At 42.0% G+C, this 25,239-nt stretch overlaps 1 protein-coding gene across 6 annotated transcripts in view; it reads right to left on the bottom strand.

Annotated features, from left to right (window-relative positions):
- The window catches only part of LOC134533628 (SET domain-containing protein SmydA-8-like), a 106,678-nt gene that overhangs the window by 35,359 nt on the left and 46,080 nt on the right, over positions 1 to 25,239 (bottom strand). For 5 of the 6 annotated variants that reach the window (XM_063371120.1, XM_063371119.1, XM_063371118.1 and 2 more), the window contains 3 exons: positions 16,166 to 16,429; positions 12,959 to 13,210; positions 4,361 to 4,671 (listed from right to left, as the gene is read on the bottom strand). In XM_063371120.1, the coding sequence (XP_063227190.1) occupies positions 4,361 to 4,671; positions 12,959 to 13,210; positions 16,166 to 16,429 (827 nt within the window). The remainder of the gene's footprint in view (positions 1 to 4,360; positions 4,672 to 12,958; positions 13,211 to 16,165; positions 16,430 to 25,239) is intronic. The other variant, XM_063371121.1, reaches the window with a different exon arrangement.

Raw genomic sequence — 25,239 nt, forward strand, 5'->3', positions numbered from 1 at the left:
AGATACGCCATTTCATCGCAGCCCGCCCAGAGGCATCAGTGCAGAGCAGCATCGACACCACCCATTCAGCAACTTCCCCGCTTTCCCTCTGGCTATGCCCCTCTAGCAGGCAGTAAAGGCGTGATCCAGCCAAAGATCTATACATCCTCTTCTAGATGTCCAGGCTAGTACTGGAGCAAAAACGCTGCTCACCCGTCCATCATTTTCAGTGTGGGGATTCCTGGAGCTTGATCATAATGCTTCGAGCAACCACTTTTAAAGAAATAACCCTTAAACCATTGTGAGTCCTGTACCACACAGCCTGAGATCTTTAAGGCAAACCTCAAGAGAGAATGTTCCCAATCAGTGCGGTTGTCAATCTCACACTATTGCCTAGATTTTTCATGGTATTAGGGGTTTCTCTAGTCTGTTAGCCCATAAGCCTAATTCTGGGCTGTAGGGTGTGCTGCCAGTTATAATTTTTCGGCACATTTGTAAATTTGAATTTTTAAATTATTATTTTAGCAGTAATTTTGAAGCTAAAACTTAAACTTAAACTGTACACTCCCACTTAATCTTTGTCGGGCTGGTTCCACAATTCGTTCCCAGCAACATATCTGATTTTTACCAACCATTTAATGAGCCAGCAGGCAGGCTTGTCTTATTCTCGCTTTGGCCCACGCCCGTCGCCTGTAATTCTCCCTGCAGCTGTGACAAGAAATGCTATGCCCTGCAAGCTATCAGAGGAGCCTGTTTCTAAGACACCCCTTATGCGAGCAAATTCAGCCATGTCCAGAACTTAGTTTCCCCAATGCCCCGGCATGTCCCCAGGCTCAGTAGAGCACAGATTCCAATGCACCTGCATATTTACACTTCCTCCTCTTCTCCAGCCTTTCCTGGGAACACTGCCCAGAGCTTTGACTGGTCCTTAACCCCAGGCATGGACAACCTATCTCAACGTCTGGACACAAGTGTTCGAACGGACCGCCCTTGACCTCTAGGGGCGAAATTAGCAATTACTCCGAGCGGTTGTCAAGCTCAGTCTGCCTCCTAGCGATGCACGCAGCCAACATTCTCCTGTCTTTCTCTCCCAATCCACCAGAGTGCCCGCAAGTCTCCTTCATAAGCTCCTTCGAAGTAGCCTCGTGAAATATGTACGCATCGACTTCTTCTCAGTTCGGCCACTAACACCAACATCGAGATATCGAAGTCAGTATTTCTCGACCACACCCTCGGAAGTCTTGTGAACCTTTTGGAACTGAAGCCGAAGTTCCGTCCCTTTTTTCTAAATCAAGCATCACACCAGCCCTCTGGGGGACTTCTTGGTGCGACATCCCACTGACTACTTTGTTTCTCGGCCAGTCCTCAGCAAGATTCCACTTCTGTTGTCATACAAGAATGTAGTCGGATGTTTCCCTAAGTTAGGAAGTAGTTAGTCAGTCTGTGTTTTCAATGTAGAGATTTTTATATAGTTGGCTTAATTTTAATAATTCCCAATTATGAGTGCTTCCGTGTCAACCATGCTTATTCGGTACTGTCATCGCTCACCTCCTGGCAGGCCCACTTCCTGAGGACTAGGAGCAACACCCATGGAACATCACCGTTTTTGTAAACATTTTATCCCGTTTAATGACTGTCTGTGAACCATGTCTAATTCTTTTGGATTTGGCTTGTTCACAGACAGGGTCTAAGAATCTGGAGCCGACATTGTGACCACAAGATCTTTCTCGTCCTCTGTGACCAAGAACTGCTACGGCGCCCTGTTAGTCGATTTATAGTATAGATCATCATCCTCAGCCAGCAAGTTTCAAACATACCTCCAAATTCTTCGCGATACCTGCAGCATGCCAGTTAGGCTACTACTTCAATGATCCTGAGATATCGAAAATTATATAACTAAAGGACTTTAATGATGCTATGTTCCAATAACTAAAATTCTGGGATTGTTTGTTATTATATTTTACTATGGCGAAGAAAACATCCTAATATTCTTTTGATTAGGGCCAGCCCACATAGAAAATTTTTATATGCATATATTAGTGCATTTTATATTTGAAGTAATCAACTTCTTTACCAAACCCAGGTACTGTTGTTAAGATAATGTTTTGTTTACTCATGTTCCATCATCTATAAAAGGAAAATAAATAGAGGCACAGATATAGAAGAAACTGCACTTGTTATTTATGCATTTGAAACTTAAAGATCCACAGTCTCCCAAAATGTTCCCAAGGAGTGTATCAAGGGTTACCTCGGGAACTATAATCCCCAGGATCAGCCCTCGGTTATCCCGTCTCTGGCTCCCCATAGAATACAGATTTTATGGCCTGGTCGTAGTCGTTTCTAGGTCAGAAGCCCTGCTCAGGACCAGCCATTACCATTCGGCCATTGTGGTGCTGTATGTCAAAAACCACAGCCTTTGGGACCAATGGCCTTACGGCCCGGCAGTGCTGAGACCCCGTAAGGTTTCGGAATCATCAGCATTTCCTACAGAGAGAACTTTTCCATCCAACCAGAAATCTCTTTCCTACAACTGAGGATGTAGAGGGATGAGGATCTCCTGACATATTCAACTTTTTAATTACCCTAGAGTAATTTCCACTAGTACTATGTGAAATTAGTAGGTTGTTTTTGCTACAGAGAGTTTATATATTCGCATTCATGAACCTAATCCATGGTCCTGTTGGTTTACACCTCGGATACTATGCTGGAAACAGTCCCACACCTCATACAGAGAGCTCCTTCTCCCGCAGGAGTCAGGACCACTCCCATTGAAAGTGCTTGACAGTCGGACATCCACCCTATAATAACCTGTGCTAGCAGATCCTCCCGGGACTCCACTGAGTTTCGTGAACAGGAGTTTTTATGTCATTCCAGAGAGAATAATCCAGTAGCATCAGAATGTAGAATGTACAGGCCAATCAATCAGGCAACACTGACTGGTTCACCAATAACCAAATCGTTTTTTTGAGACGAATACAGACAGAACTTCAAAACTGCGATGGCACATATTGTTTTGAAACCAATAGGAATGTCGGATATTACATACTCGTAACACCAACTCTCACCTGTAACGACTTTGGTCAAAAGGTTTGTATCACTTTCAATCTCTTTTTTTCAAGTCCTGGCTCAAATTCAATCGAATTTTTTTTTAAATTATGTTTGAGACTGCGAGAAACAAATGTAGTGGCAACACGTCTCATTTGCAATCCTCAGTCAAAATTCACTGGCATGAGCACTACCTCATTCCCGTCTCTTCTGAAATTTCGTCGATCGTGAAACGACGATCATAGTTGATTTTTTTGGCGAAATTTTTCAACATTGTTATCGTTTTGAGATCTTGAAGGGCTCCTAGAATGAGCGTGGTCTTCAACACTCATGTCACTATGTTTAAAGTGCTCAAACCACTTGAAAACTTGTGTGCAGGTCACAGCATCCTCGAAAGCCTGTTGACGCATTTGGTAAGCTTGCGTGGACGATTTTTAAAGCAGGAAACTATATTTCAAACACACTCTTTGTTATTTTTAAGTTGTCATAAAATCGCAGGCAAAACACTACAACAGTAAGAGAAAAACAATACTACGATCAAATGGACAAAGTCTGGGCAGCTGTTTAGTAAATTTAGTGGGAAAACTCTCTACTGTGTCTACGAATGGCAATGTTCTCTCAGACCGGGTTTTTCGGTCCCCCTCGTACATTGTAATTAATATAGCCGACTAATTTCGACACTTACAGTATTTTAGCCCTTATGTGTGACCAAATATTACAATTGCCAACCTTATTGGTCCAACTTTCAGTGTTGTTTTATGCATTATATGTAACCCAAGAGACAACTCTTTTTATTAATATTGCTGAAAGGAATTATAGCACCGAAATCACTTAAGTGCTCATAAATTATTCTCTTACCAAATCCCTAGAGGTTTCATTATTAACATAAAGTAAATGGACTTCTGCTTGCATAACCCATAAAGGTTAAAATTGCAAATGTTAAGTTTTATGTCACGGTGTAATGGTCAGAGACTTTATGTGGCCTTAAGGATAAGCTTAACCATACAGAGATTGCTTCCATTGAATTTGTTTTTTCGGGTTTAGCAGATGTGGTACGTCACTGGCTATACACACACACCAGGACTTTATGTCTTTGATGGCGGGCGACAGAAACACAAGACAAGCAGGATTGCCAGACTTCACGACTGCTGTGGACACTCACGTGCTTGGGCTGTGCTAGGCGCTGAAGAAGGTGCCACACACCGGGGCAGGAGGGTTGCCAGACTTCACGACTGCTGTGGACAATCATGGAAGTGCGCAGTGCAAAGTGCTGAAGAAGGTCCCACACACCGGGCCAGGAGGGTTGCCAGACTTCACGACTGCTGTGGACACTCACGTGCATGTGCAGTGCAAGGCGCTGAAGAAGGTGCCACACTCGGTCGGATCAGCACAGCGCTCGCAGGTGCACCAGAAGAACTTGGTCTCGGCGAGGTGGTGGCGGCGGGAAGCTGTGCCCCACAGTGCATCCGAGTAGCAGATGGAGAGGTGCTGGCCACGCTCGATCGGCATAGCCGCACGCACGATGAGCCCACCTGTTGCCGTGAAGCTCTTGGAGCAATTGGGGCGGCAGTTGTGCTCGAGTAGTGAGGCGGTGTCGTACACGGCGATGTGTGCCGGCTCCGTCAGTGGCACCTCATGGCCGTTCACCTGCACCCAGTCGCACACCATGCTAAGTCATGTGTCACGAGACCTGCCATTCACATGAGGGCATGCCTGTGGACATATCAGTTGGCAGACATCAAAACATCGCTCAACAGTGAATAATGTTTACACGTTGTTCGACTAGATACAAGTGTATAGTAAACGAATTTGGAATTAATCTTATATATAAAATTCTCGGGACACAGTGTTAGTTACGATACTCCTCCTAAACGGCTTGACCGATTTTTATGAAATTTTATATGCATATTCAGTAGGTCTGAGAATCGGCTACTATCTATTTTTCATACCCCTAAGTGATAAGGGTTGTCCACCCCTAACATTTTTTTATATTTTTTGGACAAAATTTTTTTATTTTTTTTTTATAATGTGGCATTAAAAAATACATACAACCCTAAATTTTCACCCTTATATCACCAACCCCTAATTTTTAATAAAATTTTATATTTTTACACCCGGTCGATAGCTGACCAATTAACACTTGATCAACCTTCCCCGCCTACAGCGAGCTCATTACCTGGATTAACACATAGACCACATATTAACATGAAATTCCATCCCTAAGGGAGTGAAAAAGTGATTTTATAACAGAAAAATTCATAGGTCATAGACATAAAAATAGTTAGTGAGTGGCATTTCTCTATATCTGCCACACGATCATACATATAGCAAGGTCTGGCAAATTCATATTTTTGAAGTTATACTTCAATTGCCACTTCCAATAAGGTTGCGTTAAACGTTTAACACTCCTGGGGAGGGGGAAAGAGACAGAGCGAGAGCGAATGCGTGGCACTCAAACGCATGCGCGAGCGTTAGCAACGAGTAGCGTCCAATATTCCAACGAACTAAGTAGAGAGTAAGAAAAAATAAAGATCCTGACAGTTTGTAGTATTGCCATATTTGTTTCAATATTCAATACCCTCTTGTATATTACAATTTATATTGCAGAAAAAATCATGTTTCATAGACACATAAATAGTGAATGTATGTCATTTATCTATGTCCACGAGGTCTCGCCGCATCAATTTTCTCCTTGGGGCGAACCCGTTCGCTTAATTAAATAAACAGCTTTTCGTCAGCTTACTTCTAAAACCTCGTAAGTCAGATTTTCCCAGTTTTATATTCCGGATGTGTTTCGTGTATTTTTTCATTTTTTCATAGTGCATATGCTGATAAAACCTCGTAAGTCAACTCTACTAAGTCTCTTTTCTATTCACAACGGACAGCATCGTATTATCCTTGTTACCATCTACCATTCCTTCCACATACGCAAAGTTCCCTCCCGGTCCCGGCCACGTTGGCCTGAACTCACTCTCTCACCGACGAGAGCTAAGCGGGCAAATCAGGACAGTTCACCACAGGAAATTAGGGACCATAGGCCGAGGGACGTCAAATGATTTCATGATTTATTTTAGTTTGATTTGATACAATATGATTTCACAAAAAAATCAATTTCTACCCCTTCCTATTTTCATTTCCACGTTACGAAGTTTCACTTCTTCCGCGCGGAGTGACTTCACGCACAATTTTTGCATGCAATTAAAAACTATTTTTTAATGATGCCAAAGAAGTATAACTTCTCACGCGCGTACCTAAGTACATAGGCGTGCGCAGGACTTCAGTAGTGGTGGTGCCAGATTATACAACAGCCATATCATTCACGGACCCCGAGCCTAAAGCGGGGGGGTCCGGGGGTCCTCCCCCGGAAAAATTTGGATTTGAAAGCGCAAAATGGTGCTATTTAAGGTGTTTCCGAACAAAAACATTAAATACACAGATGTAAAAATTTTAACATTTTTTATGACAAGTTATGGCTTTGAACGTTATAATCGCCAGGAAAACTACTAAACTATTTACAGTTTTAAGCTTTGTTGAGCCATAAAGTAAATTGCACAAACTGTTTGCACGGAATTCATGCTGGTGGCTTTGAAAAACCGTACTTACATGTTTTCTGAAGACGCCAAATAAAAGCTAGAAAAAACATTCTCAAATGTTAAGTTTTAAAATCAACAAAACAAGGGAGTTTTTGTAACATGCCTCAAACATGTAAAATATTAAAATAATAAAAATACACAAATCAGAGTGGGCAAAAGTTTTAACTTTTGGAATACAACTAAAATGTTTTGTCGGCGACTGCATATAAGTCATCGAGTAAGTCTATCCTTTTAACTAACTAAACGCTCTCTCTTTTTTTTAAATAAACCCTGGCGGACGGCGGCTATTATTCCATGCGCCTGCCGAGTGGGCACCGAGCGCGCATTCTATGTAATTGGAGGAGAACTAGGAGAAGTTTCGTAGCCGCGGCCCGCGTGTACAACACAAGTAAGTGCACCTGGCTTGTTTCCGTGTGTATCGTTGGTTCGATTGATAATTGATATAGCCTACTGATAGTGTTATGAGCACATATCTGTAACTCGACACGATTGGAAAATATATATATTTTTTTTTTTTTTGGAAAAAATACGGTTTTTTGTAAGTATGTATTATTTCTGCTTGTAAAAAACAAATAACGTTAACCCTAATGGTGGTGCCAAGGCACCTGTGGCACCTACCGTGCGCACGCCTATGCCTAAGTACACGCACCCATTTTTTTTCTCCTTGGTGACACCAGCCCGCTTAGTGGAGCTCGCAGCGGCTGTCAAAATAAAGGCGCTAATAACAGTTTTGTTCTTAACTTCGTCAATAGATAGAGTTAGTTGCCTTGAATTTTAAACGCACCATCGTTTTATGCGTTTGTCATGTCTTTAATTTTCGTTTGTTTGTGCCGTATGCGTTCCTATACCATCCATCCGATTGCGATGAAATTTTGATGAGTTGTTATGCGCATGCCCGTGAAGGTTTCTGAGACGGTATAACTATTTTGCAATAGTTGGAGCACAAATCTTTTCAAAAAGTGTGTTTTTCATATTATATTGCGGCACGTCGTCTGCTTTTAATGTATAAGTGCGCACGCATGACACAATTTATTTAAATATAAAAGAGAGACAGAGATAGAGTGATATATATATCACTCTATCTCTGTCTCTCTTTTATATTTAAATAAATTGTATATATATAGTGAGATAGATAGAGACAGAGATATAAGTTGAGATAGAGCGAGGTATAGAGAATGAAATGGGTTTGATAAAGATATATATGTATAGAGCTATATAGAGATTTATATATAGAAGAGATAGAATATATGTATATATGTAGATATAAAGAGATAAATAGAGATAGAGAGATACATATATATATAGATTAGATAGAGATACATATATATTTAGAGAGATGGATAGATGATTTTTATATGTGGAACTACTTCAAACATATTAAAAAAAACTGAATGAGGCATTGATATGCATGCCGAGCATTAGCTAGATAATGGAATCTTTTCAATATTATTAATCTCTTATTTTTAAGCTTTTTTCTATAGTGCTTTATAAAGTCTAGACTACATACAGACCACCATTTTTGAGATATATATAGGTAAATAACTATACACTGGCAGAACAACGTATTTTGCACACTTGACATTCAAATTAAGAAGACAATTCTTACTGTCTACATCTGATTTATAAAAGGTCCCCTTCACCCTGTGTTCAGCCCGGACAACGCCGGGTACTGCAGCTAGTTTGTTTATAAAAAATGTGAGCGAGTCTTTTAGTACTCGCCAAAGATGTCTATCAGCTAACCTCAGTAATGAACCAATTCATGTGTCATGTTAAAAATCAAAATATATATATATATCCCCCTATATGCGACTCACTGACTGTCTGACTCATTCATCATAAAAATTGTAAACCACTCCGAGAGAAGCTAGGAACTCGAAATTTTTACAGTATGAAGATCTTATCCCATAACCGTTGAGAAAATTAAAAATATATTAATTTAGAGATTAACCCAAAAAATATTAAAAACCATTAAAGTAGTTTATCATGGTTCCTCCTGGCACTGGTATGTGGACATGAAAGGGATCAAAGACTAACCAACCTCTGATGTCACCGCAGCCATTTTGTATAACCTTGACATTAAACTTAAATTTTTACCTTGACTATTAACTTTAAACTTGACCTTGAAATTTGACATTGACCTTGGACCTTGATATTGACCTTGTCCCTTCACCTTGATGTTTCATCATGACCTTCGAACTCAGCCACCATCTGGGATTCTTCCATCTTGAATCGAGCACCCCAATCCTCGAAAATTTAGAATTTCTTTATGGTCACCATCTATCTAATAACAAGTCTGCAATCTTGGATCTGATGTCTACCAATTTTTTATATTCTGATGACACAGCCGCCATTTTGTTATCGTATGCTGGAGACTACCATCTTGGATTCTCTCTTTTTTATGGTGCTGGTTTCTAGAGAGCATTAGCTCGCGCTAACTCATGCACATAAAGGCCATTACCTGCTAATATTGTTGTGGTCCGTATCGACACAAAACATTTTTTTTTTGTTCTAAATATATTGGAAGCGCTGTGATTCGAATAATGACAGCTCTGACCACTGGTTTGGAAAATATGCACCTTTTACCGCACGGTCATCAAGGCATTTACCAGACTGAATATTAATTAATGTATATTCAAAAACACATTCGGAATTATATTAATTTTTAATTTGAGGGAACAATAGTGAATCCCGCTGAAGGATGTTGCCGTCATCTCTATTTTCAATACTTGCTACCAGGAGCACTACTTAACACACATCACCTGCTAGAAAGTGCAGCCACCGTACTGTTTAATAATTAGTACCAGGAGTCCTATTGTATGTACACATACCATCTGCAACAGGTTGTTGCTACCATATTTGTGCAGTTTTATTTATAACCGACAGTTTACTGTCACGGTATCCGCCATCTTGTCGGCCGTCTAGCCCGCCAATTTAAAAATTTGTAATTATTAAGCTTTAAATTAAAGTCTGCCATCAGGTCAGTATTGGCCTCGTGGTTCCGAGATCGCTGGTCTATATGACTGAAAATGAACACGAACTATTTTTAATGTTCGCGAGTATCGTCAAAAAAACTTGGTTCGGAGACACTTGACCTATGCGCATGACTTGTAAATGAACTTTTTAAAATGTTCGTTAACAATCGTCTAAAAATACCTCGTGGTTCGGAGACGCTTTGCCTATACGCCTAGCTTTTACAAAACCTGGTTGGAATGTATTCCATTCATAGAATATTTTAGACTTCCGTGATATGCACAGTGACAAAATATTTATTTCGTGGGACAGGTATCTTGTATTAAGTCGCCTTTCGTAGATAGACTAATTAATAAACTCCACGAAAGGAAATAATTTAATTTAATTTTAAGCTTTACTTACTCTTATCACTGGTCGTGAATCGAACCAAGGTGATCGAATCAATCATTATTTTAATAAGCAATGTTTCGATGAGTTTTAGAATTTTTTCCGATTTTTAACATTAATTATTACGTATTTCCAAAATGTTGGCTAATATTTCATAATCGGCTTACTGGAGGCTGGAAGACTATGAACCTAAACTGCTGTTAGGAAATTTTTGCCATATTTTATTATAAAAAAATATTTTTAAAAACAAATTTACCTCCCTTTTGCATTGTGCAAGAATTGAACCAAGGTCACAAACCATTCGAATCAATTAGTAAATTAATTACTGAAATTTCTGAGGATTTGTAGAATTTTTCTTGAATTTATAGCTTAATGATTATGAATTTCCATGATGGTGGTAAGACGGCCGACAAGATGAGTGCCGCTGCATTTTGTGGTTTGGCATGTTGTGCCAGAAATAAGGAATTTTGACACGTTTTTTTTAAATTTGTTATTATAATTTTAAATTATTTTTGGATATTTTATTTTTCTTATAATCTGGTTACTAAAAGGCCGATTTACTCTTTGTTAGGCTGGTGTACTCTACTTCGTTAAACTTTGTGCCAGTGGACCGAGGCACCTTTTCTCAGGGGCCAATCTGATATTTTGCTAGTCTAATGTGGACGTTAGCAGCCCGTATGACATTTCTCTCGCCTGCAGTCACGTCCGGGGTTTGTAATATTAATTCCCTACATGACTAAAATCGCATAGATCAGCTTCTGGCCTGCAAGCTGCTACTTCTCAGAGACCCACTGAGAGTAGCGAGTCTCGGCACGAACGAGTATCCCGTGGACGCTAATTCCCAGCGTCGTTGCATTTTTATTCACCCCCCCCCCCCCCCGACCCACGGTTCTGAGAATTTGGCCCAAGAACATTGCCCTGGCTTGAAATCCGCCAAGGCGATGGCCTGCTCCAAGGACATTCTCGCTTGACCTACAGAGACATCCACGACATCTAGTGACAGAAAAAGTAACTTCGGCCCTGGTGGCCAGCGAGCAGAGACAATGCCAGTGACGCCTGGCGGCGGTTCAGCTCACCTCATCCGTTAGTTACCTTTACGCTGCTAGAGAGCCGCTCCGCGGCGCCGTATGATCCTATGCTTTCTAGTCGCGTCCAGTTAAATTCGATTCTTTGTAGATTCCTTTTACCGCCGGTAGAGAGCGCGCATGTCGTGTTGTTGTCACGACCACTTCGGGCACCTCCGGATATGTTCGGTCTAGAACCGAACCTTCCCCCTCCTTGGCCCTATGGGCCTTAGCCCTCGTTTTAATTAGGAGCGTGGTCCTCCGTCAAAGGACTTTGACATTGGATACTAATCGCACTGCAGGTCGGGCAGAACTTCTCGCCGTCTCTTGTCGCGGCTTCGACGGAAACGACTTATATTGAGGATGTAGTCAGCTGTCTTGGGGGATGTGATCCCAGCTGAACAGTAGCCAGTCAGAAGTAGTGATTAGAAAAAAGTTATGTTTTAGTTAAATTTTTATAATTTTTTTTATTTTTCTAAATGACGATTTCGGTCGCATCATCCGCGATTTTCTCGGTCCGCGCTATTCTGAGAGAGAAGACTGCTGGTTCCAGCTGCCTTTGTGTGTTTAAATAATAACATTAAAATAATAAAAATATTTTTAATGTATTTATTTTTGGGGGAAAATAGGTATTAAATGTAACTGCAAGTTTTATTCCAAGAATAATACCTTGTTATGTAATAAAAGCCATCTGAAAACTAAAAAAATTAATCTAATAGGTTGAATTAATATCCAAAATTCATAGAGAATAAATGATAGAAAATTAACTTTGAACAAGAAATAATTATGTATGTATAACAATTAAGTATGAATACAAAAAATATATAAATAAGTCTGGAGAAAAAAATTAACCAGTAATAAACAGAAGTAATGTGGATAGGAAAAACAATAAATTACAAGGGGGGCAATTATCCTTATTTATTCCTCGGTCAAAGTGGTGGGTCTCTGTCTGCTGCTAGTTCTCATGAGGAATGATTACCAAAAATATATAATTTGCCTTCACTGGGTTGTAACCAAGAACTCCGACCTCAATGGCATATGTAATATTTTTAAATTAAATTTTAAATTATTTTTTAAAATTATAAATTTAGTATTTTTATAAATAATTGTTATTTTTTATCCAAGATGGTGGCCATGTCAAGGTCACAGGTGACTATCCAATATGGCTGTGACATAATTCCAGATTGTGGTTGGCACCTCAGCACCACAGCCTTAATCCTGCATTCGGACATACATACTGATTGATATATATCCTTCCCATGGTAGTTTTCTTAAAAATTTTACAAACAACATCTCGATGATTCCTAGTTAAGCAGCAATGTTACGAATCTCCTTGCACGAACATTTTTGCCAAAGTGTCTGAAACAGGTTCTGACAGACTACTTTTGTGTTTATTTTTATTTTTTTGAATCATAATTTTGTTTACAGCATTTTTACTGCCACTACTCAAATTTTATTTGGTAACAAAAACAATACAGCTGTTAACTGACTTCCTAAACTATCGATAAGCCAATTATGATTCACAAGTCAAAACATTTTCTTTGTGAAACCTTTGCATAATTAGACCCTTAAGATATTTCTTTGTATCCCATACCTAGTAAACTTGTAGTTTTATTAATCAGGCCCCAGGTCAAGATTTTATAATTTCTTAGAGAGAGTTTTCATCATTAATTGTGCCAGATAATCCTATATGAAATTAATTTTTAGAGTGTGCTGTCATTTTATTTATATTAATGGTCTTTCAACACTCCATATTTTATACCAATAGATTGATCGAGTTTGGGATTTTTACCTCAACTTCATTTATGCAGAAAGCTAAACATACAGCCATGCGCAGAAGCATACATTCTACAGGGAATACGGCTGGCATCTGAACTGCTGCCTGCTGGGAGAGGATTGGCGATGTGGGGAGGCACTCGCCTGTATGGTGCCGCAGGCACGCAGAATGTCCTCCTCGGAGAACTCGTCGAGCTTGAAGAAGCGGCGTGCGAACTGGGCGATGGCGACACGGTCGTCTTCATAGCGCGGCGTGCGACGGCGCTGCTGGCAGTGCGATTCGAGAGCGGCGAGCTTGCCCCATGCGGCGGGCTTGTGGGAGCGCTGGTGCAGAAGCCGCAGCACCGTCACGCACTGGTACAGCGGGTGCGACATGCCGAAGTTGCTCACGCTCACCTGCAGTCAGTCGTGCTATTCTCCTGGCTCCGCACGCCACTGTCTCACGTACTAACCATAGTACTTCTCAGCCTAACACAAAATATACTATCATAGTCTTACAAATATTTGGAACTTATGTTTACAAATTGTGTTATTTACAATCAACATAATAATGCAGACAAAGGTTGGCCCATAGTTCTGTGCATCTATAATAATTTGTGCAGAATACAAAAATAAAATATCTGCTGTCATTATGGAGTTCTTTATCATCATGCCATTTATAGTGCAGATTTCAGGATTTGGAGACTGAGGTGATCACAATCATGGTTTAATGATGACATACTTGATTTGGTATTTATTTATACAGGAAAACATGCAGGTCTAGACGAGTCTACTCAAACTCGGAAAGCCATTTTCACAATAACTGTAATTTGAGTAATGCACCTATTGCAAATATTAGGTTGTTCGTTATACACCGCTACAAGTTTACATAAGAATGGAGATCCGTAGTCGACTGCAGGTGACGATTTTGGTGGCCTTATCGTATAAACAACTCAACCATTTCTTCAGCTGGGGTACAGTTACCAATTATTCCACAAGTTTTTGAAGTACTGAATCACCCAACACATTTATTCTTGAAACTGTTTGGACACATTGATTGTGAACATAATAGAATTGCTGAAATTTAACATAATTTTCATATGAAAAAAGTATCGTTTTTTTTTAAAGTCTGTGACATTTATGAGTAGCTATCACCGTTTATAAATTATCGAAGAGCGGGCAGCTAACCCTTGCATTTACCTGTCTTGCAACCTAAAGCCCAATAGTTATGTATCTTGGTTTTTCTGTAGCAAAGGTGTAGTTCACAAACCAGTAAATGTTTTGCTTTGTGGCAAATCAGTATATTTTTCAGGTTCCAGGATAATAATGTCACACAGTGTCCTTATTTACTACATTCTTCAAGATCTTGATATGATCCACCATACTTGATTGGAAATGAGGCATTATCCACTCGCTAGACTGTAGTTCATTTCTAAATTCCCGTGGAATTTCTGCAACAGCGAAAATCGCATTCATATGCTTGTTGACTAGCAGCTGTATGACCTCTAATTTCAAATTAATGATAATATGCTAGTAATATTCTGCGAATCTGAGCCGCATGGACAGAAGAAAACATACTTTAACTTTCCTTCAGCATGAATGGGTAAATTTTACTCATCCTTGAGTCTATATCCAGCCATCTTCGAAGCAGACAGCTCATTCGGCTTGATCAAGAGGTGGTTTATCATCGTGAATTGTATGCCTACATTTCTTATTTAGTCTACTTCGACACCATTGAGAAAATAATTTTTGCGATCGATTAGGTGGAGAATTACATCACAAGAGAATCTTATTGAGGTGTGGGCAAAGGTCTGCCCTTGTCAGTGCACTTCGCATACATAAATATGATTGCAAATGCAAATTATATAGTTCTTAGTGTTGAACAGCGATGCGGACTTCAGATGGTAGATTTTTCAGTCCAAGCAAAGAAGGCCGGTATTCACAGAATTATATGTTTGGGATACTGACATTAAAAATTACAAGGTGTCCCACATTAATGCTACTGTCTTCCATATTTAATAAACTAATTTGTAATCTACAGAGAAGAAATAACATTCTATACGTTGTTAATAAACTGGCTTCTGGTAGGAATATGGTTTTCTGCGCACCATTGTGATTTCTTTGATTACCTCAGAGATTCATAAGTATTATAATCATCATTTAAAATGCAGTTGTAAATTGGTTTCTTCTTTCCTTTAATTGACCAATTGTTCTCACTGGTCAATGATTCCAATGATATATTGGTGTGCGCTGTTCATGACAACTGGAACTAAAAAAATAATTGGTGGCATTTCAACCATTTTAAAACCCAGTGTAGTCATAAGCAGAATCTTGTGAATGTGCTGTTTGGTCTTCCGATGAGGTATGTTCCAATACCCAAAGTACAGTTTATTTGGATCATATTTTTTATGGAATAGTTTCTTGGTTGGAATCACAGCTTCGTACCTATGGCATCTGGTTTTGTAAAGTCGACATTTTCACTGCATATAATAATGCTCTTTTGACGTTATAACGTCTAATAAATCGATGAACGCCGGCTGCACGCACGAAAAAGTGTCCCATTACGCACATTGTCCCGTTACGCTGTGTCCAATTACGCTCATTGTACGCTTGCGCCGCATCTATCTCTATTTCACTTGATTGGAACAACCATCGATTTGACTTTTTCGAGGCACATTAAACTTGAAACACTCCCATTCGTTTCCTACTTTTCCTATTATCGTCCTATCCTTAACAGAATAATACAGATTGGAAGAAGTTAAATAGCATAAAGTACGGCCAAAGTAAATGTTATATATATGATTGTTTGATTCACAATAGTAACTAGGCCTTTCTGGGAATGGATCGGGCTTATGCTGAGAAAGGACATAATTAAATTTCAATGTAATTTTTTTTGAACCTGCGAGCTAATTTAAAACCAGTATTAAATTCAAGAGGTATTATGATGTTACTTATATATGTATTTTGTTGCCCCGGGGCTCCCTCCATTTTGTAATCAAGATGTTTTAATACCAATGTAATTAAAAGATAAAATCAAAAGTAAATTAGTTAAGTAAAAGGGCACTTATATAAATCAAACCACCAGTCTTGTTATTTCATTAGTATTCATCCCCGATCCACATAGCCTACTAGAGTTGCTAGGAGGTTATAAATAAAATTCTTTTATACGACGTCTGGGCACCTCTGTGATTATTGTTGTCATTGTTTTGTTTTCTGGGCTCACGCTTCCAAGGCCTTAATTTAATTATTCACTTTTCAGTGTTTACCTGCAGCCCAGCGTTCGTTATACCCTACATGTTTCATAATTATTTTTATTTTTTACATTCTACACAAATTATGAGATTTACCAACACAGTGTGGAGGAGAACACACCTTAGATCCATGGCGAGTCGCGGTGAAGTAGCACTCGGGCGCATGCGCGGAGCTCGACTCGCAGTTTGAACTGCACATTGGCCAGCCACAAGCCGTACAAGGCTGTGCGCTTTCCGCTGTCAGTATGCTGTAGCAGCCGAGGCAGACAGGAACTGTGATCTGAGCTGGACCCGCTACCAGCGGCGACTCCTTCAGCACCACCTCCCCCATTAAGATGTCACGTGTCGCCACTAGGTGGCGCCCCAGCACAGCATCCTCGCACACCTGCACAATATGCCGACCTCAACCATCAGCATTCAATTGTCGAGACAGACAGGCATCATAATCTGTCCCAGGATCGTCCACTCATGATTCACCGATCCTACACGAAAATGTCACATGTTCTCTCCACATGGCACCTCAGCACATCATCCTCACATACCTTAACAACATGCCCACTGCCGCAGTAGCATGCAATACCAGCTAAGACAGACAGGCACTGGGTTCTGCCCCAGTCCCACTAACAACATCAACTCTCACATCACCACCTCTCCCATGATGATTTATGTCGACACTAGGTGGTGCCTTAACATGGCATCTTTGCACACTTGCCCAACACATCACCTCTAGTATCTGCACCGTGCTCCAAGGTCGCCACTGAGATGTGCAAGGTTCTAGGAGTAACTGAGCAATTTTTTCATAACTATGCAGTACTTTTAAAAGTGGTTTTGTTACATATTGAATCCAACACCTCACAAAGAGGTTACATTTACTTTTAATTTTAGTGTTTAATACAAAAATTTAAATAGAGAAAATGCTCGAAATGGTTTTTGTTACATGTACAGTAACTTTTGCAAATTTTGGAATTAAATTATAACCAAACAGTAGATGTTTTTGTTTGAGCTGTACCTTCTGCGATTTCTACTCCCATACATACATTAAATAGCCATTCTTGTTACATAAGTAACCTCTGTTACTACAACCAAATCGTTCTGTTGGTTGGTGTAAATAAATATTCTGTACATGGGTACTATGCCCTCTGCACCAGCTAGGGATACGAATTTCAACATAGAGTATCTTTATGTAGTCTTGATGTAAGTTTTTGGACGTACGCCATTGCTAAGAACTTTTTCTGTTGAAGAAAAACTAAAAAACTAAAAAATGAAAAATTAAGAAATAAATAATAAAAAAAGGGCAAAAAACACAAAATTAAGCAAAAAAATCGCCTTTGTCAACAAGGATATAAACACCACAAAATATTCCGTAACAGGAATATAGTAAAAAAACAAAGAAAAATGTACTAAGAGAACGAAAAAAAACAACCACAAATGATGACGACACAGAAATATTGAACCCAAAAAATTCAGCACAACGTTTGAAACGAAACAAAAACACGACAAAACGAAAAGACGAAACAAACACGATAGTTTTCCAAAACAGAATAGAACGATAAAAAACCCCACAAATGATGACAACACAAAAATATTGAACCCAAAATAATTCAGCACAACAGTTGAAACGAGACAAAAACACGACAAAACGAAAAGACGAAACGAACAAAATAGTTTTACCAAAACAGAAACAAGCGACGTTTCCGGAACTGCTATCTGCTTCCGTCCTCAGGCAGAGACGCACATAGTACCTGTGTTTCCGTGCATTATGTCCTACTGGCACTGGATATTTCAACCCATCGGCAATACCAATGTATGCTGATTTGGATGGAAGTCCATCGTAATGTTCTTAATGGATCAGAGGAGACACCGAGGGTTGGCATCAAATGCAGCCCACTTTTGAGGCTGTTGCGAGCATTGGATTTTGACACTGATCTTGGCTGATCTTTGTTGATTTTAGGTTGATCGATGCAGGTCCATGGTCTCTGCCATTCCATGTGTCAGTAAACTTGCTAATGTACTGTTCGCTAAATTGATGTTTCCACCTCAGGCACCTAGTACACGGTGCCGCTCTCCAACTGTTGTTTACCAGCACGTCACATATTGTGCTTGCTGTGCTGTCAATCATTAGTAATATAAAAATAATGATCCTAGCCCTGGTGCTAGTGTGTGATGTTAATGTCAGTGTCCGCCATCTAGGATAATCTTGACCTTTGACGTTGACCGACACAATTTGCGGAAAAGTTGGCAAAAAAAGTCAACATTGGCCTAAAATTCGTCCAATTACTAAAAATTGCAGTTTTAAGGATATAATTCGTTACACTGTCTGTAATAACAGAGTAAACCCAATTTCTGTTATTATTTTGTCACACTTCACTCTTTCTTGATGAATTGTGTAACTAGTGGATCTTTTAGTTTCAGAAGGCAAAATAATGATTTCGTCTAGATACTGTAGGGCCGCGACGTCTTGGCGTGTCGTTTTGCGGGGAAGCGGGGAAGAGTAAATGAGAGGGGAAGCAGCTGCGCGCGCAATCAGCCGCTATGCGGTTCATAGCAAAAACATAGGCGCCACACTCTCAGTCTGATATGCACAATGGAGCCCGACGAAGGACATTCAAGATACAATAAAGTAATACATAGTGGGGAGAGGGGAATTATATGTAGTGTAATCCAGTGTTGTGATGAAGAAGCTGCCAACAAATGTCTGCTAGTACCTCTTGCAAAAGCAACCGAAAGAGCTGCGCGATACACAGGTAAAAGCCAAAGATCAGTTTCGCGCATCCGAAAACACAACAGAGAGACGCCAAATAAAAAACAAACAACACCAGGGGAAAAAAATTATAACTTTAAATAATAATACTTACATAAGTTTTTCAACGCATTTCCCGCAATTTCACCCGCGGTTTGTTTGTTTTGCATTTGGCAATTTTCCAGATTTTCTGCACCGCTTGTTAGTATATTTGTTAGCTACAAGTGTAGCCGATATTGCTACACATTATATTGCAATATATTACATGATATTATATTACATTACATACATTATACATAGATATACGTTATATATTGCATTATATATTTTATGATATATATTAATGTATATTATATTAATATATTATTTATTAACAATTTATTTGACCGTGAAACAGTCCCTCATGTTTAATTATTCATTTCAGGCCAAAAAAACTGGGAAACATTTGTTGTCAGTTGATAACTTTGATAGAAGAGTGATCAGAGACACTATCAACGAATTTTATGCAGTAAAAAAGTGGTTCCCACATCAAAGAAACTACTGCCAGTTTTGAAAGAAAAAATGGATGGAGTTGGGGAAAGACATCGCTGCGTAAAATACTCAAAGAAATGGGTTTTGTGTGGAGAAGAAGCCAAAATAAGCGAATGCTTCTCGAAAGATCTGACGTTGTTGCTTGGCGATCACGGTACCTGACTCAGATGATACAGTGCAGGGAGGCTGGGAAGAAGATATTTGACATGGATTAATCCTGAGTTGACACTGATTTAACCTTTCAGAAATTTTGGCAAAAGAAAGGTGACGTTGAAGGTGTAATGGCAACAGGAAATACAGCGCACAGACTGATAGTTGTAAGCGCTGGTTCTAGGCAAGGCTTCCTTCCCGGATCCTCTCTTGTTTATAAAGCAGGCACAACAGGAGATTACCACGGCCAGATGAACTCTGGAAACTTTGAAAAATGGATTACGGAAAAAGTGATTCCAAATTTGCCACCCGCTTCAGTCTTGGTTATGGATAATGCTCCATACCATTGCAAGCAGGAAGACAAACCGCCATCCAAGTACGACAGTAAATATGCAATGATAGCTTGGTTGCAGAGAAAAGGTGTAGAATGTGACAATAAAATGCGGAAAACAACACTTACCGAACTTGTTGAAAAACATCGATCGAGAGAAAAACGTTTCAGAGTAGACAGGTTAGCTGAGCTACATGGTCATCGTGTAATTCGTCTGCCTCCATCATATAATTGTGGGAAATAATTCGCAACTCTGTCGCTAGAGTGCATAAGCAGTACTTTCTGGGACTGGAGTCGTGGCCTCGGTACAGGCCGACCCTTGTCGGTGTTAGCGGCCGGTCAGTGATCTGGGCAGTGTTCCCAGGAAAGCTTGGGCTTGGGGGGGGGGGGGGTGAAAACTGTGGTGACAGTGGGAACAGGGCTCTACTGAGTCCGGAGGCGTGACTGGACGTTGGTGAAAATGACTCGAATTCATGCCATGGAGTGCTCACATCAGGCGAGGTCTTAGAAACAGCCTGCCCTGAGAGCTTGCAGGACATAGCAGTTATCTTCACAGCTCGGAGGCAAAGTTCAGGTGGCGTACGTGCACAAAGGCGGGGACAAGGCGATATCACTTTCTGGGTCATTAGATGGTAGGCAAAATTATTTGCTGGGAATGATTGGGGAGACAGGTCTGACAACGATTAAACGGGAGTGTACAGGAGGCGGAAAAAATTCAAGTTCTTCCAGAAAAAGAATGACTGGTGACATAAAATTTCAAAAATTCAAATTTAGAATTGTGCCAAAAATACTAGTTGGTGGCACAATTGTCACTCAAAAATCATTATAAATTGAAAATTTTCAATGATTTTCAATTTAAAGAGGAAATTTCCCATAAAAAATTAAAAAAATGTAAATCTAAATTACTTCATGATTTTTGCCTTTGAATGAACTAAAAGTCCTCAAAGTGGCTTAATTTCCACCCCAAAAAATATTATAAACCTTCCTACCATCTTGGATTCCTCCATTTGGTTTTCTAGAACTTTCCAACATTTTTAATTATGACATACATCTGCCATTTGGTTTTCGAGAATGTTGCACCATATTGGAATCTGTCCATTTTAATGATGAAATCACATCTGCCAGGTTTAAAATACATAATTATCAACCAAAAAGTCAAAAAATAATTTTAAATTATTTAAAAATTAATAATTCACAATTTTAGTATCATTTTTATAAAAGGGCACTTACATCATAGGTCTTTAAGTCCTGTTTTGAACCCGATGTGGGTATAAATAAATATAATTTCCTCCATGGTGGCTACTAGCATACTGTCCCACCACCACTAATGACAAATATATAAAATAATGCCAACCAGTACGATGTCATAATGGCAATATTGAATCCGCCATCTTGTTTTCGTCTATTGGAGTTTGCTTTCATCATACACCATATTTACTCGTTTGGGTGCAGTATTTTCATTCACCAGAACATCAGCTGTCGAGCATCCGATATTTTACTTTTACCACTAAATTGAAAATATGTAATTATTAGAGACCTACAAAATTCGCGGATTCATTCGGTGATAGGCTAGAATTCAAACACATATACCTCTTAGATAATTTTGCTATTGGCTTACTGTTCATCTGGACGAATCTCAACCAGTTATAAACCATCAACGAAAGAAGTATAGAATCACAGACAAACCAGCTGAGACGACTTACAAGTCGGCAGCCAATGAACTTGCGTTATTTGCCCGAGTGTACAGAGGTATGTGCAGTCTATCCTGAAGGCCATCGAAACCGCGAATTTTGTAGGTCTCTAGTAATTATTAAAAGAGAAATTCGGACAGTTTTTCCTGGTTATTCCTGGTGAGACTTCCGCTGATGTTCTCCTAGTGCTTCTGGTTATTTCTGAGAAATCTATCTCTTAATGAAAAATTGTTTAGTAAATGAGACATGCAATTTAATTCAGTGTTACATAAATTAGTGAATTTTTGGTTACTAAAGCAGCACTTACAATAATTTTATCAGGTGGAATTCAAACAAAAAAAAAATCATTACTCAGTCAAATAATATGCCTCAAGAGGCCTGAGAATCACTATCATGTAAAATTAACATACTTCGTCTGGTCATTGCACTGTAATGTTTTCGAGGAAAAGTCTAAAGTGGGGAGGTGGAAATTTGCAGGGGCAGTGGGAAATGAGCTCTACTGAGCCTGGAGACATGCCGGGCATTAGGTAAACTGACTTGGGAGCCTGACAGGCGAGCTCTGAGAAACTAGCTGCCCTGGGAAGCTGCAGAGAAAGGCACTCGTGGTCACAACGACAGGGAGAGTTTCAGGAGCCAGGCATGCACCAAGTTGGGAAGAAAATGAGGCTGGATGATGGCCTCGCACAGGGTTGGCAAAATATGAGATCCTGCGCTGGGAACAACTCGAGGAAATAGCTTAAAAAAGGTTAATAGTAGGTACATTGAGCGGAAAAAGGTTAAATTTAAGCTATAAAATTACGGTTAAGATGTTAGTTAAAAATTTTTTAGTTAAAATGGTGCCAAAAAACATAATTGGTGGCACAACACGCCATTCATAAGATCAAGGATAAACTGTATAGCAATTTTACGGCGAAAGGAAATTACAAGTGGTTGAATATATTCCCGAAAATAATAAGCGAGTACAATTCTACAGTGCATTATACCACAAAAATGAAGCCAAAGGACATAACGGACAATCATATGATTCGAACCACGTACTCTGATGTAAAGAGACATTGGATCCCCGAAAAAAGAAGGCCAATGTCGGTGATGTTGTGCGGATATAAAAAAAATTTAGAAATATTGTATAGGCCCTATAAGGGAAACTGAATAAAATTTCAGACGCGTTTTACCTAGAATAAATACAAAAAAAAAAAACTAGGTTCCCAGACACATTTCTCGTCGAAAAAGTGTTGTAATTTAAAAAGGAAAGGACTTAATTCGCTTGCTCTTCCATGGATCTGAGTTCGGTTCGCGGATTGATGAAACAGATAATTTGAATGACTAACTTTTATTTTAATGCTATGTAAATAAATTTATTTGTAAATAAAATGTACTTGTAATAGTATGTAAATAAATTTATGTGTAAAAAATTTATGTGTAAATGCAGTTTGAGGTTTTTTATTTCTGTAAACTGTGGGCATGCCTGGAGCGGTGTGAAGGAGTGCCGGCAGTTCGCCCCCCCCCCCCCCCCCCCGCGAACACAGATGAGACGGAGCCAGTCGACCGGCGACTGTCCTCTGGCCCATCGCGCATGCAGGTACTTGCTCTCTGCCCCGGGCGCACAAGCCCCCCTCGATGCTCCGCTCTCTCAGGGGTCCACGTGCAGGTGCAGCTACTTGCTCTCTGCCCCGGGCGCACAAGCCCCCCTCGATGCTCCGCTCTCTCAGGGGTCCACGTGCAGGTGCAGGTACTTGCTCTCTGCCCCGGGCGCACAAGCCCCCCTCGATGCTCCACTCTCTCAGGGGTCCACGTGCAGGTGCAGCTACTTGCTCTCTGCCCCGGGCGCACAAGCCCCCCTCGATGCTCCGCTCTCTCAGGGGTCCACGTGCAGGTGCAGCTACTTGCTCTCTGCCCCGGGCGCACAAGCCCCCCTCGATGCTCCGCTCTCTCAGGGGTCCACGTGCAGGTGCAGGTACTTGCTCTCTGCCCCGGGCGCACAAGCCCCCCTCGATGCTCCGCTCTCTCAGGGGTCCACGTGCAGGTGCAGCTACTTGCTCTCTGCCCCGGGCGCACAAGCCCCCCTCGATGCTCCGCTCTCTCATGGGTCCACGTGCAGGTGCAGCTACTTGCTCTCTGCCCCGGGCGCACAAGCCCCCCTCGATGCTCCGCTCTCTCAGGGGTCCACGTGCAGGTGCAGGTACTTGCTCTCTGCCCCGGGCGCACAAGCCCCCCTCGATGCTCCGCTCTCTCAGGGGTCCACGTGCAGGTGCAGCTACTTGCTCTCTGCCCCGGGCGCACAAGCCCCCCTCGATGCTCCGCTCTCTCAGGGGTCCACGTGCAGGTGCAGCTACTTGCTCTCTGCCCCGGGCGCACAAGCCCCCCTCGATGCTCCGCTCTCTCAGGGGTCCACGTGCAGGTGCAGGTACTTGCTCTCTGCCCCGGGCGCACAAGCCCCCCTCGATGCTCCGCTCTCTCAGGGGTCCACGTGCAGGTGCAGGTACTTGCTCTCTGCCCCGGGCGCACAAGCCCCCCTCGATGCTCCGCTCTCTCAGGGGTCCACGTGCAGGTGCAGCTACTTGCTCTCTGCCCCGGGCGCACAAGCCCCCCTCGATGCTCCGCTCTCTCAGGGGTCCACGTGCAGGTGCAGCTACTTGCTCTCTGCCCCGGGCGCACAAGCCCCCCTCGATGCTCCGCTCTCTCATGGGTCCACGTGCAGGTGCAGCTACTTGCTCTCTGCCCCGGGCGCACAAGCCCCCCTCGATGCTCCGCTCTCTCAGGGGTCCACGTGCAGGTGCAGGTACTTGCTCTCTGCCCCGGGCGCACAAGCCCCCCTCGATGCTCCGCTCTCTCATGGGTCCACGTGCAGGTGCAGCTACTTGCTCTCTGCCCCGGGCGCACAAGCCCCCCTCGATGCTCCGCTCTCTCAGGGGTCCACGTGCAGGTGCAGCTACTTGCTCTCTGCCCCGGGCGCACAAGCCCCCCTCGATGCTCCGCTCTCTCATGGGTCCACGTGCAGGTGCAGCTACTTGCTCTCTGCCCCGGGCGCACAAGCCCCCCTCGATGCTCCCCTCTCTCAGGGGTCCACGTGCAGGTGCAGCTACTTGCTCTCTGCCCCGGGCGCACAAGCCCCCCTCGATGCTCCGCTCTCTCATGGGTCCACGTGCAGGTGCAGCTACTTGCTCTCTGCCCCGGGCGCACAAGCCCCCCTCGATGCTCCGCTCTCTCATGGGTCCACGTGCAGGTGCAGCTACTTGCTCTCTGCCCCGGGCGCACAAGCCCCCCTCGATGCTCCCCTCTCTCAGGGGTCCACGTGCAGGTGCAGGTACTTGCTCTCTGCCCCGGGCGCACAAGCCCCCCTCGATGCTCCGCTCTCTCATGGGTCCACGTGCAGGTGCAGCTACTTGCTCTCTGCCCCGGGCGCACAAGCCCCCCTCGATGCTCCCCTCTCTCAGGGGTCCACGTGCAGGTGCAGCTACTTGCTCTCTGCCCCGGGCGCACAAGCCCCCCTCGATGCTCCGCTCTCTCAGGGGTCCACGTGCAGGTGCAGCTACTTGCTCTCTGCCCCGGGCGCACAAGCCCCCCTCGATGCTCCGCTCTCTCAGGGGTCCACGTGCAGGTGCAGCTACTTGCTCTCTGCCCCGGGCGCACAAGCCCCCCTCGATGCTCCCCTCTCTCAGGGGTCCACGTGCAGGTGCAGCTACTTGCTCTCTGCCCCGGGCGCACAAGCCCCCCTCGATGCTCCGCTCTCTCAGGGGTCCACGTGCAGGTGC

Source organism: Bacillus rossius, chromosome 7, assembly GCF_032445375.1.
Source record: "Bacillus rossius redtenbacheri isolate Brsri chromosome 7, Brsri_v3, whole genome shotgun sequence".
Classification (NCBI taxonomy): domain Eukaryota; kingdom Metazoa; phylum Arthropoda; class Insecta; order Phasmatodea; family Bacillidae; genus Bacillus; species Bacillus rossius.